This window comes from Hyaena hyaena, unplaced genomic scaffold (assembly GCF_003009895.1).
Source record: "Hyaena hyaena isolate Hyena2069 unplaced genomic scaffold, ASM300989v1 scaffold_804, whole genome shotgun sequence".
Lineage (NCBI taxonomy): Eukaryota > Metazoa > Chordata > Mammalia > Carnivora > Hyaenidae > Hyaena > Hyaena hyaena.
Window position 1 is genome coordinate 286,395 of NW_024081436.1, and position 24,034 is coordinate 310,428.

General features: G+C 35.4%; 1 protein-coding gene across 4 annotated transcripts in view; it reads left to right on the forward strand.

The window, feature by feature from the left end:
• CLCN3 (chloride voltage-gated channel 3) overlaps positions 1-24,034 on the forward strand; it is a 93,895-nt gene that overhangs the window by 54,918 nt on the left and 14,943 nt on the right. For all 4 annotated transcript variants that reach the window (XM_039219208.1, XM_039219210.1, XM_039219209.1 and 1 more), the window contains 9 exons: positions 2,640-2,797; positions 7,615-7,714; positions 9,717-9,904; positions 10,890-11,012; positions 12,612-12,818; positions 14,412-14,492; positions 15,389-15,934; positions 19,328-19,514; positions 22,605-23,003. In XM_039219208.1, coding sequence (XP_039075139.1) covers positions 2,640-2,797; positions 7,615-7,714; positions 9,717-9,904; positions 10,890-11,012; positions 12,612-12,818; positions 14,412-14,492; positions 15,389-15,934; positions 19,328-19,514; positions 22,605-23,003 — 1,989 coding nt within the window. The remainder of the gene's footprint in view (positions 1-2,639; positions 2,798-7,614; positions 7,715-9,716; positions 9,905-10,889; positions 11,013-12,611; positions 12,819-14,411; positions 14,493-15,388; positions 15,935-19,327; positions 19,515-22,604; positions 23,004-24,034) is intronic.

Genomic DNA, 24,034 nt, shown 5'->3' on the forward strand with positions numbered 1-24,034 from the left:
AGATTCTCTCCTCCCGCCCCCCCCCATCTCTCTCTCTCTCTCTCCTTCCCTCCCTCTCTCTCTCTCCCTCTCCCTCCCTCTCTCTCCCTCTCCCTCCCTCTCTCTCCCTCTCCCTCCCTCTCTCCCCACCCTTCCCCAGCTTGTGCTCACTCTCTCAAAAAAAAAAATGTGGAGAATTCTATATGTATTATACTTCACCCAGATTTCTGAAATCTTAACATTTTACCACATTTGTTTATTCTGTCTCTTATTCTTTCACTGTTAAATATGTTATTCTCTGTATAACATACACTGTTTTGTGTGTGTATGTATATAATACATACATGTGTGTGTATTTCCTTATGAATGGACATTCCTTATGTATGCCATTACTACATACATACTACAGTTTTCAAAATCAGAAAATTGATACTGATACAGTACTATTATCTGATCTACAGACTGTTTGCAAATGTTCCAGTTGTTTCACTCTGTCCTTTAATAGGAACTAAAAAAAAAAAACCAAAACATTTTTCCTGATCTGCATTGTAATAATCTGGGAACACGTGTTCTGTTTAGTTGTCATGTCTTTTGAGTCTCCTTTAATCTAGCGCAGTTCCTCAGTCATTCTTTGTCTTTCATGACTGACATTTTTAAAGAATGTAAGCCATTATTTTGTAGGATTTCCCTCAAATTGGACTTATTTTATTTTTCCTTTGGCCAGAAGTGATGTCATTATATCAGAAGTCCACAGAGTCTTTTGACATGTCCCGCCAAAAACATTTTGTAAATAACCACTTATTATATGGAAAGCAGAGTCAGAGATTCTCAAATTTGTCAAGACATTATAAATATTCATTATATTTTCCAGTATATATTTCCTTAAGAAAATTTGTGGCCTTTTAGCCAGCTTTTACCAAGTGGGAATTGCAAGTAAAATTAGGGTAGAGAGAAGAAAGAGCTAGTGTACAAAAGTATAAAGTGGTTTTATGTAAATCAACATGGGCTCTTGCAGAGATTGGGCTTTTAAGCCCTCGGCCAAAAATGATAAATTATTTATTCCTGGAATACTTCTGCCAAAACACTGAAATCAATATACTATTCTTCTTTCAGAAGATTTACACATTCCAAGGCAAATATTCAAATGTATTAAATAGGGAGATAAGAGAGAACCCTCCTCTACCTGGTAGAAGTAGATAGACATTAAGTTTATTAGTACACTATTCAGTATTACATTGAAGTCAGGGGCCATATTTTTATTATCTTTATATCTCCTGTATATCTAGAAGAGTGCCATTAAGTAAAAGATTGTTTATTTTTATATTTTTAGATTTCATTTTTAAGTAATCTCTACACCCAATGTGGGGCTCAAATTTACAATCCAAAAATAAAGAGTTAGTTACATGCTCTACCGATCGAGCCAGGCAGGTGTCCCAAGTAGAAAATTCTTAATAAATGTCCTGAGTTGACTTTGGTTTGTGGTATAGAGACTTTAGATCAGGGGTTGAGCCAAATGCTGCTCTTCACCTGTTTCATAAATAAAGTATTATTGAAACACAGCCATAGCCATTCATTATATATTGTGAGTGACTTCTTTTGTGCTACGATGGCAGAGTTGCATTGCTGTGACTATATGGCCTCCAATGTCTAAGGTATTTACTCTCTGGCTCATTTGTGGACCCTCTTTTTAGATTATGAGCACTTGGGCATTAGTTTTTGTTTGTTTGTTTTCCTTCTAGAGCACACAGTAAAATGTTTTACCACATTGTGCATAACTTACGGATTTATGCAAGTGTAACTGTAAGAAAAATTTTTGGAAGTGAATAAACTGGGATTGAGAGTGTCTGTGTATTTTAAATTTTGGTAGCTTTGCCTTCCCAGAGGGGTTATAACAGTTTATGTTTTAATAATTTTGTGGCAAGTCCTCTTTCCCCTAATTTTGCAACTCAATGCATTAGCCAGCTTTTTTATCTTTACCAGTCTGATAGAGGAAAATGATATTGTAGGTTTGATTTGCATTTCTCTTTTTTGTGTTGGATTGAACTTTTAAAATTTAAGAGCCATGTGTATTTCTTTTTTTGTTAACTGTCATTTAGTGTCCTTCCTGGTACCTTTAAGTTTCTTACATTTATAAATATATAGTGAGCACATGTCAAAGATTTATTTAATACTAATGAGGAAACTAGTTTGATGACAGATGACTTAGAGGAGGATGTGTGAGACAAAATATCAGTGAATGAAATTTTCCTATAGGGCAAAACCGAAACACCCCAACACTACAACTCTCTGTATTATCTTTTTTATTAGATGAAGTTCAGTTAGGTTTTTGCCAGATGAAAGCAGAAATTTCCAATATAATGAATCTTCTTTAAGTCATTATCCAACTTTACAGATTCTATGCCCTAATCAATAGAAAATAATCAAAGTCCTTTTCCTCAGGCTTATTTTTGATACTCTAGTATGGATTTAAAGTGACATACCATGGTCTTTTTGCCTTATTTCTGAGTTTTGGATAACTTTTTTTTGATGTTTTCCTCTCTGTTTTATCGCATTTCAAGCGATACTATTTCTTTATGAATTACTAATGAACTTTTAAGAAGCTTATGTAGTTTATCATTGCCTCTCAAAAAACATACTCATTGTTCTTTTTTGCATTGTAGGAACTCATTATACAATGACAAATGGAGGCAGCATTAACAGTTCTACACACTTATTGGATCTTTTGGATGAACCAATTCCAGGTGTTGGTACATATGATGATTTCCATACAATTGACTGGGTGCGAGAGAAATGTAAAGACAGAGAAAGGCATAGACGGGTAAGTGTTTTTAATAAATTTTAATATAGTGCACAACTACATCATTTAATAATATATTTTTGCCAGTGATCTCAGGCTGCCAAAATACATATTATGCATTAAAGTACATTTAGGTAAATTTCTACATTTTGTAAGTATTATATGTTTTTTCTCTATATATGTAATTAAAAACATTTTTTTTTTAATGTTTATTTTTAAGAGAGGGAGACAGAGACAGAGCATAAGTGAGGGAGGGGAAGAGAGAGAGGGAGACATGGAATCTGAAGCAGGCTTTAGGCTCTGAGCTGTCAACACAGAGCCCATTGCGGGGCTTGAACCCACGAACTGTGAGATCATGACCTGAGCTGAAGTCAGATGCTTAACGACTGAGCTACCCAGACATCCTGCTCTAAACTCTATAAACAGTTATTGAAGATGGTGAAAGAACTTAATATTACAACTAATATTACAACTTATATAAAACTCATATTACAACTTAGTTTATGTTGCAATATTAATTGATATTTACCATATTAGATACAAAAACTGAGAGTATTTTTAAAATGTAATGAAAGTAATGAAACCCCTATTACACATTAACATCAAAACATATACTTATGAAAACAAAACAACATTTTTATGAAAAATATCTATTTTCTAAAATACAAAATATTTAGTGAGGGAGTGACATATATTACATTTTTATAAGTCTCATTATTGTCTGGTTTAATAAAAGGCTGCTGGATTCTAATATCTTCTTCTGAATTTAGTCTGTTGGGATATGTTGTTTGGGTTGAAATATATGAAGAAAGTCCAAACTCATACAGATAGGTAGTTAGAAAAGTATTTTAATAACTTTTTTGTATCATTGTGGATATTCTTTGATACTGTACCATAGTGACAGGTGGTACTTTCTTAAAGATTAGTTGCCAGTGTGTAATCTGAAACTATATCAGTGTACTTTTTGTTTTTTGTTATATTAAAATCTGTTAGTTCACCTTCAACTCTAATGAATAATTTTGTAACATCATGCAGTGATGGTACAGTGATCAGTGGGAAATATTCACTGATCTGTGCAGTTATTTCAAGTGTTGACACTTTTCATTTTCATTATACAATATAAAAATTTACATTTATTAATATCAACACTGATCTCTTTAGAAAAGTCTTTAAGTATGGGGAATTTGTCATCCTTATAGTGATAGATACAAGTTTCCCAAAATTCTTATTTTTACTTGAAAGCTCAAATTCTGTGATTAGAGACAAATACACTTTTATTTAACTTGATATGACAGGCTTACTTGGCTTGTTTTTGAGAAAATGCCTGTCAGATTCTCAAGTCTGAAAAATCATTCTTTGGTGTCTTTGTTTCAAGTAAAAATGGTGTTCCATGTGTGGGTGTCAAGTTTATTTTATGACTCAAATAAATCACTTAAATGCTTTTCCTTAAGACATAATTTCATAGTTCCATATGCATCAGAAGCCTTTATATATACTTAAGTCATCACACATACTATAAAAAAGACTCAATGATTGAAGCATAATAGCTTTTACTATTTCATCAAGGCATTCTTAAGTGAAACTGGCGTTCACTTAACTTTTTTTTTTTTTCTTTTTTTTGCTGAAATGCGTGGCAGTGAAGAATGTAATGATTACCAGTACGTTTGGATGCCACCGCCTTGATTTGTGCTGAGGAGCAGCTGTTTTGCATTTGCTTTTGCACTGTCAGTGAAAATGTCAAAACAGTGAAAAGGGCACATCAGTTTTAATGTTATGATGAAACTAGTTTTGACCTTGAAGACCCCCATTGAGATGGTCTCAGGGACCCCCAGAGTATCCATGGCCACATTATGAGAACCAGTGTTTCAATCCAGTATGCCTAATGCAGGCACACTGTAACTCCTGCATCTCATATGATTGTTAGGTAAATCAGTTGTACTTAGAATCACATATATTTACAAAGTCACTAACATACTCAGGCTGTACTTAAAATGTGTTTTAAAGTGAGGTAGTATGAAAGTATCCTTAAGAATCATGTTCATAACATTTTTAAAGCAAATTAAAACTAAAAGAAACCATAGTATACTGTTTTCCCTCTCATTTTGAAGGTAGTCAATAGTCCTTGAAAACATTTAAAATGATATGAAGTAGGCAGTGTCCTAGCTAATCTGACCAATCATCTCTTTCTAGATAGGTCAAGTATCATTTTCTGTGCTTTTGATCGATACTTAACATAAACATAAAATTTTTTTAACCTGGGAAATTCTACACATAAATGTTCTTACTGTTTTAAAAACATTTTGTTAAAAAAAACTTTCTGTGTCAGTGCATATACCTACCTAATTCTCTTTTCCCCCGAACTTAAAAAAAAATTTTTTTAAGTTGGTGGGTGGGAGAGAGAGAGAGACAGACAGACAGACAGACAGACAGACTCTCTAGCAGTCTCTGCAGGGTCAGCACAGAGCCCAATGTGGGGCTCAAACTCATGAAACTGAGATCGTGACCTGAGCCGAAATTAAGAGTTAGATGCCTAAATGACTGACCCACCCAGGTATGCCTCCCCCTAAACTACTATTATACTTGTGCAGCCTCCTACCTCAGATTTTGAAGCAAATCAACATTAAATCATTTCAAATATGACTCAGTATTTTGCAAAATGTTGCTAAGTTAATTGTCATTCCTTTTTTATTTATTAGTTTGAAAATTCTATAAGAACCTTCTTCATACCAATTATTTGGGTTTCCTGTAGTTCAGATTGTACAGAAAAGGGAGAAAGGTTGAAATTAAATGGTTCCCTAGAATCCTCAAAGTTGACCAATGAGACTTTTGTTTGCTTGTTTGGCGTTTGTTTCTGTATCTTCATGCATTCACAGATTTAAACATATTAGTTGTGTTTTAATCTGTCACTGATACTATCCTTATTGATGTGTATGTTATCCCATTTTTGACCAGTGGGAACTTACTTAGGTTGATGCCTGTCTCTTTTGACACATCCTTAATAGATTTTGGCATATTCTTGGAAAACAAGATGATCCTAGCTCATCTTACACATTTCCTGCACCAAACCTGGAGTCAGCCATTTCTCCAAGGAACCTTGGTTCCTTTGAAGGAAGATGCTTTATAGGTGATGTGGGCATGAGAGGTACTTCTTGCGTCTGGACCAGCCATTGTTTTCTATCTAGCCTCATAAGTTTATAGGAAACTTCTAATTTAAATTCATTACTATTGAGCTTTTATTTAACTTGCCAGTTCTTAAATCTGTATCCTCTTTCAGCCATTTCAAAAATCTCACTTAACACCATATATATAACCATATGGTTTAGTTCATAATACACACACACTAGGTTCAGAATATTACTGACACTGTCACCAGCGATGTGCTTCCTGAAAAGTTCGTGTTTTCTTTCTTTTAAATATATATATTTTTTGTTTTTAGTGTTTATTCTACTAGGATTACACATACAAGTTACTTTGTTTTAAAGTCCCTGTCCCATTTAACCTCTTGCCTCCCTTCCATTAAAATAATGATTTACTTTCAACATTTTATTGTTTATCTCTCTATTTTGAAAAATACAGGCATATGTATTTATGTACTTATTTTTCTTAGGTAAATGGAAGCATACTGTACACACTTGTATCCACTTTGCTTTTCTCCCCTGCACAACACTGCCTCTATCTCATTTTTTTTCAGTGAGTGCAGAAATTTTCATAAGATAAACTTCAATTCCCTTAACCATTACTATATTGATGAACATTTAGATGACTTCCAAGTTTTTACCTCATATTGTATGAAACATTATAGTTACTCTCATTGAGAAAAAGCTACATGGGGTTTAATGATTATTTTTGGAAGAAGTGAACCTAACTTTGATCTCTAAAGAATGCTTAGTATCTGTGATTGGTCCCTCATGGTACAGAAGGTGGAAAATTGCACCATATTCAACCTAGAACTTAACTGGAGTGTTTTTAGTGAGGCCTTAAGGCTTAAAATGGAGCAGATATTTAAAATAGACCAGAGCATTGAATTCCAGCTATTGCCATTCAGTTTGAACACTTAAGTCCTAGACTAAGAATATGGCTTTTTAAAGCAACAATCCTAATAGAATGGAAGAGGTTTGGGTTAGTTAGGGAGAGCTTAAGAAGTGCATTCTTACAAAAAGAAGGAAGGCTTGCCTTCTCGTATCTTAGTAGAGTGAGATCTGGACATCAAATCTATTACTGTCCTTCTAATCTCATTTCTGCCACTATATTCAGTAAAGGACACTTTTCCTTACACAGTGATAGAAGAGAGCGTCTGGACCCCACAGACAGGATTAAAGCTCTCCATACCTACATATTTACAGGCCTACAAATTTTAGCAACCCCTTTATTCATATGACTATTGTATACTATATTTATGGGCATGGTACTATTATTCACTGACCTTACCTTTTAAAGAATATTATAGTCCACTTAACTGCTAGGACCAGAAAATGGCCAGGGAATGACAGACCTATCAGTCTATAATGTCTTATTTCTGTTAATATAAAAGATATTTATCTGCTAAATTGATTCAGTGTAAAACAGCCTACACCAGACTCTTTCTGGCTTGTGGATCTGTTACTCTCAAATTCTGAGGCTCTTGTTAAAAATGCAGATCTCTGGGTAAATGATTAGCATCTGGTTTAGAGGTATAACAACTGTCTGACATAGTGATTCTGCCCCCAAACTCACCTTTCCCGTTATTTACTTTATAGACTACTGACTCATGTATAATAACTGAGAAAAATTGTTAGATTCTAGAATTGTCTCTTCTATTCATAGTTTGAGAAATGAAGCATAAACATTTCTAATTTCAGATCAACAGCAAAAAGAAAGAATCAGCATGGGAAATGACAAAAAGCTTATATGATGCATGGTCAGGATGGCTAGTAGTAACACTAACAGGATTGGCATCAGGTAAAGAAAAGTTTTAATATAATCCTTTTTGGTTAACAGAAAAATGGAATAGTTCTCCCCTCCTTCCTTCATTTCTTTTTTCAGGCCCTGTTGGATTTTTAAAAGCATTTGCTTTGTTGCTTTCAAGAAACCTTCTTAAATATAAGAGGAGGAGGCAGGAAGCTTCAGAGTCTAGTCTTGGCTCTGTCATTTTAAGTGTGTATCCAGTTTGGTTGATCTTTCTGGGTTCAGTTTCTGTATCTTAAAATATGTGGTTTGGTCCAGATAAACAATAAAGTAGTTTTCAATGTTAACCTCATAATAAATGGCTAATATTTATTGTTTCCTATGTTTCATTCACTGCCTTAAAATCTTTACACGTACGTAAACCACATGGCAGTCCAATGGAGTAAGTGCTCTTATGATTACCATTTTACATGAAGCACAGAGAGAGGTTAAGTCACTTGACTAGGGTCACGTAGCTAGTAAGAGGCTAACCAGAGATTTACATTTAGGCAGTTTAGCTCAAGAGCCTGAATTCTTTCTTTCTTTTTCTTTCTCTCTCTCTCTCTCTTTCCTTTCTTTCTTTCTTTCTTCCTTCCTTCCTTCCTTCCTTCCTTCCTTCCTTCCTTCCTTCCTTCCTTCCTTCCTTCTTTCCTCTCCTCTCCTCTCCTCTCCTCTCCTCTCCTCTCCTCTCTCCTCCACAGCATTTATTTATTTATTTATCTATCTATCTATTTATTTAATTTACAAATAGTTTATTGTCAAGTTGGTATCCATATAACACCCAGTGCTCATCCCAACAAGTGCCCTCCTCCATACCCATCACCCCTCGTCCCCTCTCCCCCACCCCCATCAGCCCTCAGTTTGTTCTCAGCATTCAAGAGTCTCTCATGGTTTGCCTTCCTCCCTCTCTCCAACTATTTTCCCCCTTCTTTTCTCCCCTGGTCCTTCGTTAAGTTCCTCCTAATCCACCTATACATGCAAACATATGGTATCTGTCTTTCTCTGCCTGACTTATTTCGCTCAGCATAACACCCTCAGGTTCTATCCATGTTGGTTGGATTGTTGCTACAAATGGCCAGATTTCATTCTTTCTCATTGCCATGTAGTATTTCATTGTATGGAGAAACCACATCTTCTTCCTCCATTCGTCAGTTGATGGACACTTAGGAAGAGCCTGCATTTTAACTACCATGCTATAGAGTGCTTACAGAGTCTCTCCACATGAGATTTTAAGAAATAGCATTTGAAGATCTGAAAACAAACATTAAGGACTGTTTTAATGACTTTCAGTTTCCACCATGGAGGATTATGTCCAGAAGAACATAAGGAAAATTAAAATTTATGTGGAGACTAGAGGGAAGTACTTGTATCTCTAACTGGCATGCACAAGAACTTTGTGGCCACTGTGTATGTGACCTATTGATCTTTTTATATGATGAGAAGGACCTAAATTTTGACCATAAATGTGTGTATTTTCGTATTCTGTCAGTAAAATGATCTTAGTACATTTGACTTTCTGTTATTTAAAAAACACACACACAAAAATCTGTCAAGGTAATTCATTAATGCTATAAGTTTCACTACTTCTAATGGACATTAAGTTTTAATATTGAGATAACTTGTAATTTTATTAAGTTTCAGATTGAAAAACTAAAAATTCTGACTTTAATAACCTGATATGTGAACTTCCTGCAAGATAGCTGCCTTTTAAAGATGTTTTTAGTGTCTTTTAAACATCTTTATTACAATCACAATGAATTTGAATGATGTAATTAGTTTTAATTTCAAACAAAAAATAGTCATTTTATTTTAAAGAGTGGCTACTAACAGTTTTTTAAAAGTAATAGAAACTTATTTATACTTAAAAGTTAAAAATATTAAATTTATATAATATTCCCTATGTGACCCTTTATTTCTAGGGAGTCCTCAGTTTTCTTTGACCCTTTTAACTTGATAGTTCTAAATGCTCCCCAAAAATGGATTTACTTTTTTTTTTTTTTTTTACCACCCCCTACAGGGGCATTGGCTGGATTAATAGACATTGCTGCTGATTGGATGACTGACCTAAAGGAGGGCATTTGCCTTAGTGCATTGTGGTACAACCATGAACAGTGTTGTTGGGGATCTAATGAAACAACATTTGAAGAGAGGGATAAATGTCCACAGTGGAAAACATGGGCAGAATTAATCATAGGTCAAGCAGAAGTAAGTGTTGCTATGTCTGACGGTGAATTAATTGATAAAGTAAAATGAGTATCTAATTCACTTAATCACAGAATTACAGATTATTGCAGCTACATTAAAAGAAAAAAATGTAATAAGATAGATTGGAAAATATGAGAATACACTGCAGCAAGTAAAATGTAAAGTTTCAAGAAGCTCGTGTATTAGTTAACTACATAGTCACATTCAGGTCTATTCAATTATGACATTAAATGTCTTTCTTATTGTAGAAAAGTGTGATAGGATCTGTATAATCACACAAAGTTAATATGAAGTCAAGTTATTAAAACTGCTTAACATCTCACAATTGTCAGGATGAATTATCAAAGTATGAATTATCAAAAAATTTAGTGAAATAAGCCCTGTACCCGGAGATATCTCAAAGGAATCCATAGATTTTTCTTTGTGGCATTATAATATTTAAATGATTATCTTACTGTTCTTGATGTTCTGTATTGAAGAACACTGTAGAAGTTAGAATGTTATATAATATATGTAGTTAAATGGTCATATGTGGATATATTTTTAAAGTTTTGTTAGAGCTGAATTTTCAAGCTATAAAAAGAATATATTTGCTGGTAAGATGGGCAGTATGCTGTTTCTCACTTGATCCTCAGGAAAATTGCAGCAGAATGAGATCTAAGTGGGAATGTAGTTTTGTCTTCACAACTGTTTCCAAAATGTGGTTGCGGGTAGGCAGAGATTAAAGTGTAGCAGATTTTTGACATTAAGACTTTAGGGATCAGGAAAAAGCTAGAAAAAACATTAAATAGAGTAAGGCCCCTTGTGTATATGAATATGTCTTTTTGATTCTCTTAAATATTTTGTTCATATAAAGCTTTTACTATTGTGGAAGTAAGCCAGGAAACTTTTATGAGTTTTACCCAAATTTCTTATGTGGCAAGCACTTGCATCAGGAGTGTGCACTATAAATTTAATGTATTACTATTAAATGATTTGTCTTTAGGGTCCTGGTTCTTACATCATGAATTATATAATGTACATCTTCTGGGCCTTGAGTTTTGCCTTTCTTGCTGTTTCCCTGGTAAAGGTATTTGCTCCATATGCCTGTGGCTCTGGAATTCCAGAGGTAAGTCATGCAATATTTAGTATCATTAATCATTTAGTAATTGTTACGGTGTTTACCTTTTTGCCATTAGGGGGAAAAAGTAGTTGTCTTTCTGGGGAAATGGTTTGTAATATGAGAAGGAAAATTAGAAAAAGAAAATTTTAAAAATGTAACCTGATTGTAGACATCACTGAAAGAAATTCTTCCCCATAGTCATTTCATCATTATATGGGAGGTTGGTTTTTCTTTTTTCCACTATTAATTTAGCACATGACTAAACAAATATCAGAAGACTCAGTTATAAACCTGGAAAATCATTATGTGGCCTAAAGTTCTGTGATGGATTAGTTGATGTTTAGCTGCTATGAACCTGACTTCAATACATTAATTCTCTTTTTAGGACTATCTTAATTAGATGACTTAATAATTCTTGAATTTGGTAGATAATATTTATAGCCATTTTATACTTAAAATAATTTGATCATAGTGGATCAATAGTGCAAACTTTTGGATTTTTTAAATCAACATTAATTAATTTAAAGTTTTGAGAGAGTGAGCATGAGTGGCGGAGGAGCAGAGAGAGGATCCCAGAGCAGAGCCTGACGTGGGGCTCGAACTCATGAACTATGAGATCATGACCTGAGCCAAAATCGAGAGTCAGATGCTCAACTGACTGTGACCCATCCAAGTGCCTCTATCAACAGCATTTAAAGAATGTACTTAAGATTGAATAATGTGATGGGAACTCATTTCTTTCTCTTTTTAATTTTTCTGTCTTAAGAAAGTTATTAGCTTTTTCTAGCGCATTTCTTTTTGAAACTTAGTGATTTTTAAAGTTTTGTTAATTAAGAATGTCCTGGTGTACCTGGGTGGCTCAATTGGGTGAGCATCTGACTTTTGGTTTCAGCTGTGGTCATGGTCCCAGGGTTGTGGTCCCAGGGTTGCATCGGGCTCCATGCTTAGCATGCTTAGCATGGAGCCGGCTTGGAATATTCTCTCTCTCTCTCTCTCTCTCTCCCTCTCCCTCTCCCTCTCCCTCTCTCCCTCTCCCTCCCTATCTCCCCCTCTCCCCCTCTCCCCCTCTGCCCTCTCCCCTGCTGATCCCATACACAGGATCTCTGTCTCTCTCTCTCTCAAAAAAAAAAAAAAAAAAAAGTGCAATTACCATGCAGGCAGCATTTAGCTGTTGCCACTTATTCTTCATAATATACAGGAAAATACTATACATGATGACAGCACTCTGAGAAGACATAATGCCTTATTTCTGACAGAATGTCTGAAATTTATCTATGTTCTACAACAGAAATATTCAAATTTGCCTTTTTCTGGATATGTAATTTACAACCCTTGTATTAAGGTCTACATTTCCTTTGACAGAGGCTTGTATTTTAGTTTTGTTCATGAGAGAGAGTTGCCCTCAATCTTTGCTTGAGAAGATAATTAGACTATAATACAGATTTGTTGTATGTAGCATAATAGTTAAGGCTTTTGAAAAATTGTTAATTGTTCCATGATCCACCTAAAAAATTTTGCAAGGTGGTTTTTTGAGTAAAACATGAGAGTAACTTAAGTTCTCCTGTTTCTTTAAGGAAATTAAGCTGTTTTAATCTTTCTTTGTAGATTAAAACTATTTTAAGTGGATTCATCATCAGAGGTTACTTGGGAAAATGGACTTTAATGATTAAAACCATCACATTAGTATTGGCTGTGGCATCAGGTTTGAGTTTAGGAAAAGAAGGTCCTCTGGTACATGTTGCCTGTTGCTGTGGAAATATTTTTTCCTACCTCTTTCCAAAGTATAGCACAAATGAAGCTAAAAAAAGGGAGGTAAGTGTCTTTTGTAGTTTATTCGATAGATAAGTATCTGTTACATAGACTTACATCAGTGAAAATTTCCTAGTATAAAGATCACATTTTTACTCTTTTTGGATAAATTCTATATTCAGATTCAAGTATGAGAATTGTTTGCTTCTTTTCCCCTTTGTAAGTACCTCTAATGTGTTTCTGGAATCCATCCCCAGTGCTGCCCAGTTACCCCTATATTTTAGGGGTATATTTTAGAGGTTTTGATGGACTACCTGCTGTCCATTGGTTTCAGTTGAATTTCACTAAGGTCTTTCCATTTGTTTTTGCTTTGCCTTACAGCTTTCTTCCTCTGAAGTTTTCCCCAAACATAACATTATTTTTATTTTTATTTACTCATTTTAAATGCAAAATGTACTTTATTAGGAAAATATTATAGAAATTAAAATTTTTAATTTTAAATCTTAAATTTTAAGATACGCACTGTGATGGTTAGTTGTACATGACATTAACTTTGTTTACCCTTAGTATATAAATGACTAGAGTTTACTTGTTACTTGAAAGTATGAAGACCTCATATATTGGCTTTCTTCCTAGGTCACTTCCATGACATTTTTAAATTAAATGATTCCTTGATACTTGTAAAGCATTAAAATGTGTGTGAGTTATGGGTACTTGGTTGTTAGCTTGATTGTAAAATTCTATTATATTAAATTTTGAATGAGAGATTCAGTTAAATGCATTGTGTACAATCCTGTTGGTAGAAAAAACAAAATAGTTAAATTTTCTCTCCTCTCCCAAGTAAACACAGTCTTTATTCTTAAAGCCAGACACACTTTAATTTAAAAAAATATTTGATTATTTTTAATTTGCCAGATAGCAGCTTGACAATGAAGATCATGTTCTTAACTATATATAATTTAATTTTTATTATTTCCAGGTTTTTTTTTTTCAGAAATGTAAAACTTGACGTCAACATTTGTGAAAATGTCTTGATAGCCTCAGATAGCTACTAGAAGGAAATAGTGAAAGGAATAAAGACTCTTAGAAAAGTAATTAGAACATGAAATGTCCAGTGAATTTATATGTGTGGTTGACTTTGCACTGGTGGGAAGTGGGCAGTGTCCAAGTGACAGTCTAGGGGGCCTGGAGAGAGGATCTGTAAGAGCTTTTGTGGATATTTTTGTCTTCTTTAACTTTATTGTAGGGCTTCTAGTTGGAAAGACTGTGTCGTAAGGGGTAGCCAGTGTGCTTTAGAATGAGGTTTTCCATACTGGCAGTTGCACATATTGTCACAGGACCTAGAGTAGTGAAAATAAGGAAACATAATAGGTTTTAAGTTCTCTGGGTATTTTAGTAGGATTTAGAAAACAGTAATGATCTCACATAAATGTTTATTGACTGAATGATTGAATATATGAATGACCTTTCAATTAAAGCAGAAGAGAAAAATATCTTTTTAGAGGAAATAAATATCTGCCTCTGCTTGAGGCAGAGGGTAGACATGAGAATTAAATTCAGAAGAGGCATTTTAAAAATTCAAGCAACATGAAGAATTTTTATTTGATAGATTTGAATTTATAAGAATATCTGAAATAAGCCAAATCCTCCTCTTAGGTGCTGTCAGCTGCCTCGGCTGCAGGTGTTTCTGTAGCGTTTGGTGCACCGATTGGAGGAGTTCTTTTTAGCCTGGAAGAGGTAGGTAAAAAAATACAGCAATTAAAATGATGTATAATTACCCCTACAAATGTATTTTGGCACACTTTTCAATTTTATAACTAGTGTAATAGATGCAGACTTTGTTTTTATGTTTTCAGATTTATTTTCATGAAGTTATTTTTCACTCATTCTTACATAAAGAGTAATATTTTTCACGTGTTCTCTACCTTGAGAAAAGTCTTAAAAATATTATTCTTGTAGAAACGGTAGTGATCATTTAAAATTTAGCTTTGTTGACATATTTAAAAGTAAGCGGAAGTGAATTTGAGTTAATAGAAAATATTTAACCACTATTTGTTACATTATAGCCCATGTTTTTATTTTAAAAACATTTAATCAATTCCTAACTTGTTTTTGTGAGTTTTTATTACATGATTATTTCTGTGACAGTGATTGATATTGAAGAACATAATTTTAGTCATCTAGTTTGATTTTGTTTTCTCAAGACTTTTTACATGTATACACAAAAATGTGACTGGGAATGTTTTAAAATGTACTTTTCCCATTGTCTGTGTTCTTTCCTTTCTTTTTTCTTTAATATAGAAGAAGTAAATACTTTATGAGCTCATAGAAATTGGTGATGGTGTATTTATTCACTCTACATGACTGAATTGGAGATGAAACTCATTTTGAAAATAAAACAATGCTAGGTATTGACGTAATTAGTAGACATTTCTGATCAGTTGACATTGTGAATTTGTAATGATGTAGCCAAGGTTAATAAAATATCAGTCTTTTTCTTACTACAGTAAAATCTATTTTATGTAAATTCTAGCTGCAGCAAAAATTAGACTATGATATTTGCCATTCAAGTAATAGCATATCAGAAACATCTTAAAATTCTAGTATTAATTTTTTTTCTTTCTTTTTTTTAGGTTAGCTATTATTTTCCTCTTAAAACTTTATGGAGATCATTTTTTGCTGCTTTAGTGGCTGCATTTGTTTTGAGATCCATCAATCCATTTGGTAATAGCCGTCTGGTCCTTTTTTATGTGGAGTATCATACACCATGGTACCTTTTTGAACTGTTTCCTTTTATTCTCCTCGGGGTATTTGGCGGGCTTTGGGGAGCATTTTTCATTAGGGCAAATATTGCCTGGTGCCGTCGACGCAAATCCACCAAATTTGGAAAGTATCCTGTTCTTGAAGTTATTGTTGTTGCTGCCATTACTGCGGTGATAGCCTTCCCTAATCCATATACCAGGCTCAACACCAGTGAGCTGATTAAAGAGCTTTTTACAGACTGTGGTCCTCTGGAATCCTCTTCTCTTTGTGACTACAGAAATGACATGAATGCCAGTAAAATTGTTGATGATATTCCTGATCGTCCAGCAGGCCTTGGAGTATATTCAGCTATATGGCAGTTATGCTTAGCACTCATATTTAAAATTATAATGACAGTATTCACTTTTGGTATCAAGGTAAGTGCTGATGTGAGGTGCTATTTAAGTAATCTTGGCATGTTCAAAACTTGTATGCAGAATGAGCAGTGAATGTTTATCTAAAGGTGGTTATTTCATAAATGTAGGCTGAAAAATTCTTTTTGAGTTTCATTTTAAATAATGAAAACAAGAATTCCTTAGGATGTATTGTTGAGCATGGTTATTTGTTGATGTGTAATGCATTACACCAAAACCTAACAATTTAAGATAACTATTTTGCTCTTGATACTGGGTCAGTAATTTGGGAAGAGCTCAACTGGGCATGTTTTGTTTGTGGCCTGTCAACATGTCATCAGACATGGCTAAGGCTGGTCATCTACCACCCAAGCTGGGAAGATTCAGACAGCTAGGGCCACTGTGTGTGTGTGTGTGTGTGTGTGTGTGTGTCTCTGTGTGTGTGTGTGTGTGTGTGTGTGCTTCTTCCAGCATGGTACCTTCAAAGCATCGAGATTTCTTACACGGTAGCTCAGGATTCTCCAAAAGCAAGTGTTCCAAGAGGACCGTTTCTTACCTAGCTAAAGAAGTCATGCACCATGTCTTCTGTTGCATTTTGTTTGCCTGGGTTGTCACAGAGGCCTACCTACCTCTTAATGGGAGCAGTGTCGGGAAATTCATGACCATGTTTTATTAATATTTTATTATCTTTCTTGAGAGAGAGATAGAGTGTGAGCATGGGGGAGGGGCAGAGAGAGAGGGAGACACAGACTCTGAAGCAGGCTCCAGGCTCTGACCTGTCAGCACAGAGCCCGATGTGGGGCTCGAACCTATGAACTGTGAGATCATGACCTCAGCTGAACGAAGTCAGACACATAACCGACTGAGCCATTTAGGTGCCCCCATGATATTTTTTTTAATTTTTTTTAATGTTTTATTTATTTCTGAGAGAGAGAAAGAGCATAAGCAGGGGAGGGTCAGAGAGAGAGGGAGATACAGAATCTTGAAACATACTCCAGGCTCTGAGCTAGCTGTCATCACAGAGCCTGACATAGGGCTCGAACCCACGAACCATGAGATCATGACCTGAGCCAAAGTCGGACGCTTAACTGACTGAGCCACCCAGGCACCCCTCCCGTGATTGTTTTAAACTACCAAAAACTTAGTGGTTAAAAATCACACAAATTTATTTTAGTTTTGGGGATCAGAAGTCCAAAAGGGGTCTCACAGGACTAAAATCAAGGTGTTCACATAGATTTATGGACACTCTAGGAGAGAGTCCTTTTTTTTTTTTCTTTTTTGCCTTTTCCAGCCTTTTATAAGCTGCCCACATTCCCTGGCTCATGGCCCCCTTTTCCCATCTCCAAAGCCACTAAATGGGTGGTCAGGTCTTTTCTTTTAATCTCATTTTTCTGACACTATTCTAAATCTTTCTTCCACATTTAAATTCTTTTTTTTTTTTTTTTTTAACATTTATTTATTTTTGAGAGAGAGAGACAGATCATGAGCAGGGGAGGGGCAGAGAGAGAGGGACACACAGAATCGGAAGCAGGCTCCAGGCTCTGAGCTGTCAGCACAGAGCTTGACGCAGAGCTCGAACCCACGAACCGTGAGATCATGACCTGAGCCAAAGTCGGATGCTCAACCGACTGAGCCACCCAAGGCGCCCCCTTTCTTCCACATTTAAAAAACATCTGTGATTACTTTGAGTCCACTCAAGTAATCCAGGATAATCTCCTGTTTTAAGGTCAGCTGATTAACAACCTTAATTTTACCTGCACCCTTAATGCTTCCTTACTGTAAGACATAACAGATTCACAGGAATTAGGATATGGGTATCTTTGGGGAGCCATTATTCCACCTATATCCTGTTACTTTAGGGTGTTAACTTGACACTGCAGACTCAGAGTCAAATTCATAGCCTATGAATACCACATTTTTTTCCATCAAGGATTAAGGGAGCTAGGCCTATGCCCTGGGATGTTGCTTCATTTGGATTTATAAAAGTGAGGGTAATATTCACTAATTTGCCAGTAAATAGAATTCTCTTATATGGCTGTCAGTGCTATATATAGATGTCAGCTAATCCTTGTTCCTTAAGTTAACATTCACTAGTGATTATATGCTTTCACAGATGTAGATTATGTGGAATAACAGCTTATTTTCAACAAAATCGTAATGATGGTTTTTGAAATACAGTTTCTGTCTCTTCTGTTGTTCTCTATTTAGTCCACTGGGTATAAGAGTTAAATATAGTAAAACCTTGAAGTTTAAAATTTTTCTTCATAGTGAATCAAGTTAAAGCTCCTGTTTCTACAGTAAATTGATTTTCCTTAAATCCTAACTTTCTCATCTTTAGTTAAGCTACAGGAAGCTGGAGACCATTGGCAGGTCTCTGTTAAGTCTTGCATTGCCCTGTGCTCTTGCTGAAGGGTCCTAATTGACAGTAGACTGTAAAACATATTTTGATCTCTTCTATTTGGATAACCTTTTAATGATCCTAATACAGTGTTCAGCATGCCTTCGTTTTATGCTCAGCTTATTTCATTTCTGTGACATTTTAGAGCTACAAGTATTGTAATCTTTAAATGATCTCACGGTGTTCGCTATTTCTACTTTCTCCATCACATTTAATTGATAAATACTCTTCTCCATATGTGTGTGTGTGTGTGTGTGTGTGTGTATGTATAGTTAAAAAAATATTGAAAGACCTGATAAGCTTGTCCTCTTTACACTGTACTACTTAAGAGGAATTGCCTAGGGCACCTGGGTGGCTCAGTCGGTTAAGTGGCCGACATCGGCTTAGGTCATGATCTTGCTTTTCATGAGTTTGAGCCCGCATGTGGCTCTGTGCTAACAGCTCAGAGACTGGAGCCCACTTCGGATTCTGTGTCTCCCTCTCTCTCTGCCCCTCCCATTCTTGTGCTCTGTCTCTCTCACTCTCAAAAATAAATTATAAAATGTTAAAAAAAAAAAAAAAAAGGAATTGCATCTAATATTTTTATCATTTGGTAAACAACAAATATGTAGGAAGGATGTAATTATGGAGTAGAGGACAGTACTTCACACTAAATTAATTCAGTTTTATGAAAAATGCTTTACATTGTCCTTTTTTTTCCTTTTCCCATTTCACCATGAATTAATGAAAATCATGTTAGAGACTGGTATTAAGAAACCCTTGAGCTGAAGGATGAATAACCCTTAAGTTATTTTGTCTTTGGTCTAGAGAATTGTTTGTTACTTTGTAACTGAAATCATGGAATTATTAAGGTACCATTAGAGCAGTATTTTGCTGTAGTTTTATTTGTACTAGGATTTTGCTATATAAATAAAGTGTGAAAAGAATCTAATGTGTTAGTTAGAAATCCATAGAATGTAGGTTCTGAGCATATTAAGTAGAGGATCACTGTCCCCTTAAGCATTGTGTTTTTGTCACAGGTTCCGTCAGGCTTGTTCATTCCCAGCATGGCCATCGGTGCAATTGCCGGAAGGATTGTGGGGATTGCTGTGGAACAGCTTGCGTATTTTCACCACGACTGGTTTATCTTTAAGGAGTGGTGTGAGGTTGGAGCTGACTGCATTACACCTGGCCTTTATGCCATGGTTGGTGCTGCTGCGTGCTTAGGTAACGTGACTGTGTCTGTGTATGGATGTTTGTGAATCTGAGAGAGAAGAGAGAGGGTGTGCAAGCACGTTTATGCTTAATTTGTGAGGGGGGTGAGGGCGGGACAGGATGGAGGAAGAGAATGTATTTTAACAGAAATGAAGCCACTGTTATATGGTATTTGTGTACTAATAGTTTTCATTTTGCCTGTTCTATACATTTGTTAACGTAAAAACTTTATGGTAGTTATCATCTCCTAAATATCATATAATGCTTTGTGATAGAAAACATCTCAGTATAATATAGGCTTAATTGGAATCCTGTCCAGGGAGATTTTTGGCTTTTTCATTGTCAGGAATCTTGGCTTAGTATAACAACTGCAGCATGGTTCCTGAGGTCAACATTCTAGCAAAGCGCCAGTAAAACTTTGGTTCTGCAGTGATTTACAGTTAGCTGTAAAGAAAGAGTTCTTTACCAGCCCTCTTTGATTTAATATGCATTTATAGGAAAATGAAAAAGGTAACTATGGTTTAATGAAAAGCAAAGCAAAATAACTGCATTAAATACTTAAAGAGTCTATTTATTGTCCTTTTAGATATGAAAAATTGTTATTTTTAAATTTAAAATGTCAGTTGAATTTTGGTTATGGTATTTAATAGTATTTTGACTTACTTTTTTTCAGTGACTCACAGATCTATAATTATTAATCTCCAAAAGAATAATATCAAGTGAAAGTGAAGGACAGGATCATTTTCACCACACTAGCGGTGATTTAGTAGTTGCTCACTTTGTGTAAAGCCCTGAACTAGGTGCAGTGAGTGATACAAAAAGAAGTGTAAAATGCTGGCCCAAACTTCAACTTACAGTCAGGTTGGGAAGGGAAGATAAGACCAAAACTGAGAAAACAATAGTGAGAAATATATAATGATTATATACAGTAGTGAGTCTATGACAGTGTAGGAAACTAGAGGAAAAGAGAGCTGAAGTAGTTCAGGTAAGGGTAGAACAGGACCTTTATTTACGAAAACTAGTAGAATTTAAAGAAGAGGATTTTGTTGGGGAATATAATCATGTGAAATTGAAGGAATTGGAATAAATGTGAAGATACTGATAATACTGAAGCAGAGAGTGCATTTTGGATAATTTTGGGAAATGAAGTTAGGTTAGGGGAGAGCCAGGTTATGAAAAGACAATCATCTGTGTTAGGAGGAATTTGTATTTGGAATAGGTTATATCTGTAGCAGAGTCGTGGCATTGGCATTTGACAACTTTGGGAATGTTCCTTTACTTTGATTTTCTATTTTCTTATCTTTAAAATAGAAATAACAGGGGCACCTGGGTGGCTCAGTTGGTTAAGCGTCCAACTTCGGCTCAGGTCATGATCTTGCAGTTCATGGGTTTGAGCCCTGCGTCGGGCTCTGTGGTAACAGCTAGCTCAGAGCCTGGAGCCTGTTTCAGATTCTGTACCTCCCTCTCTTTCTGACCCTCCCCTGCTCATGCTATTTCTCTCTCTCAGAAATAAATAAAACATTAACAAAGTTTTTTTCTAAATAGAAATAATAATCACTAATCTCCTACAGTTGTTTTGAGGATTACATGAGATAAGATGCGTGTAAAGCACAGTGCCAGGTAAAATAAGTTACTTTAGTTTAAAAAAAAACCTCTGTGAACTGATTAGGACATGCCTGTCATAGTGTAGATATGTACTATGTAGTAGGTTCTTTCTCCCTTCTATTTTTAGGTTAAAAAACAAAAAGGAAGAGTTTAAGCTTAATAATACAGTATGAACTGGTGAGTCCTGGTAGGTTTAGGAGCTAAGGAGCAACATGATGAAAGTAGTACTTAAGAAAGATTAACCTGGGAACATGGCTTATTAAGTGAATTAAAGGTAATGGGGCCTGGAGTCAAAGATGTAAGATAAAATAGTATTAAAATTAAGAAATGAAGTCTGAAGAGTCTGGACTAGTTTGGTAATAGTGACAGTCTTGAGAAAGGGACCAATAGATAGATATTTTGCAAAGCAAATCAGATAAGACTGGGTGAGAGTCTGGCTGTTGGGTTCAAGTAAAGGATGAACCCACAATGACCATCTACGTTGTCAGGAAGAATGTGGTGCTCTGCTAGTTGGAATGGGTAACTCTTCAGGGAAGAAGAGAACTTTGGTTTTAAATGTGTGGTATTCTTTGTGACAGTGCATCATCCAAAGTCTTTTTATAGTTAGAAAACCAGACAAGCACAGCAATGAGGTAAGGTATACATAGTTGGAGACGTGGGACAATTGCAACAGGAAGTGGAGAGATGTGGATTAGGAGACGTGAGCATAGAGATGGTAATTCAGAATGATGATTTGAGGGGCACCTGGGTGGCTCAGTCGCTTAATCATCCAACTTCAGCTCAGGTCATGATCTTGTGGTTCAAGCCCCATGTTGGGCTCTCTGTTAACAACTCAGCGCCTGGATCCTGCTTTGGATTCCGTGTCTCCCTCTGTCTCTGCCTCTCCCCCGACTTTCACTTTGTCTCTGTCTCTCTCAAAAATAAACATTAAATTTTTTTTTAAATGATGATTTGAGTAAATGAATAGATGAGTTTTCTAAGGGAGAGGATATTACACTGTTAACATAAATCACAAAGCACCCGCTCATTGAGTAAAATACTGAGTAAAATATTTTACTCATTTTGAAAAGATTTAGAGGAAAGAAGTATATTAATATTCTACCCACATAGGAGCTTTATGTGTAAAATGGTAGTCAGTGAGATAGCTATGATGTGCTTCATCAAATTATTTAATTAACAGTCAGCTTTTATAAAAGTGAAATTAAATCTTTGCTATAGCAATAAACCAAAATGGCAAACTCATTTTACTTGGTTAGCTGTTTACTGTGAAGTAAACAGGTTTTGAAATGTTATTTTAAGTCTTGTATTAAACAATGAAAATTGTTGTTTCTCTAGATCTTATTAAAACAGTGATAATTGTCCTAAAAGACAAATTGTAGTTTTTGATGATTATCCTTTTCACTAATTTATTCTTACAATTTGTGTTCAACTGCCTAGTACAAAAATTCCACTAACATATCCTGTCCTCCTTGACCAGTGGTTTGTTTTTTTTTTCAGGTGGTGTGACAAGGATGACTGTCTCCCTGGTGGTTATTGTTTTTGAGCTTACTGGAGGCTTGGAATATATTGTCCCCCTTATGGCTGCAGTAATGACCAGCAAATGGGTTGGTGATGCTTTTGGTAGGGAAGGCATTTATGAAGCACATATCCGGTTAAATGGATACCCTTTCTTGGATGCAAAAGAAGAATTCACTCATACCACTCTGGCTGCTGATGTCATGAGGCCTCGAAGGAACGATCCTCCCTTAGCTGTCCTCACACAGGACAATATGACAGTGGATGATATAGAAAATATGATTAATGAAACCAGCTACAATGGCTTTCCTGTCATAATGTCAAAAGAATCTCAACGATTAGTGGGATTTGCCCTCAGAAGAGACCTGACCATTGCAATAGGTACCCTTTTTTTAAGAATACAGACTCACATATACATCTGTCTATATCTGTATCTGTGGAATCTATATATCTAGATAGATATAGACATATATTGGATTTCTGAAGGACAGAAAAGCAATAATATTTAATTGGTTGTGTGTGTTGGGGTAAAGGGAGTATTTTATTTATGTTCTTGAAAGTCTTATGCTCTTTAAGAAAGGAATTTGTGAATTGTTTTCCCACTAAATACAGTTTTATCTTTTGATTTGGCATTGTTATCAGAGATTGGAGTCAGATTCTTTTCCCACTCACATAAGCCTTGTTAAGTTACTATTGTTGGTAATAGCATGTAATATATGGCCTTAGCAAGTGCCAGGGCATCCCAGTAAATACATTCTTATATTTATTTAATATTGGCTTATTTGAATGCAAGCTTTGAAAAAATCTCATCCTCGGTCTGTTTCATATCAGATTCACAAAATTTCCTTTTTCAGTTTTCGGGTTTAAGTTTACAATATTAACGTAACAGCTACTTTATTTGTTTATTATTTTAATCTTTAAAATAATTTTTAAGTTTATTTATTTTGAGAGAGAGAAAGAGAGAGCAACAGGGGAGGGACAGAGAGAGGGAGAGAGAATCCAAGCAGGCTCTGCACTGCCAGCACAGAACCCAAGGAGCGGCTTGAACTGATGAACCATGAGATCATGACCTGAGCTGAAACCAAGTGTCAGATGCTTAACCAACGGAGCCACCCAGGCACCCCTGTTTGTTTATTTATTTTAAATGTTTATTTTTGAGAGAGAGCAAGAGTAGTGAGAGTGAGCAAGGGAGGGGCAGAGAGATTGGGGGACAGAGTATCGGAAGCAGGCTCTGTACTGACAGCAGCAAGCCCGATATGGGGCTTGAACTCCTGAGCTATGAGATCATGATCTTAGCCGAAGTCGGATACTCAACCAACCGAACCTGAGCCACCCAGACTCCCCTGTAATAGCTACTCTAAAGTGAAAAATCATTGAGATTTTATTTTTGGTCAAATACTGTGTTGAAAAGT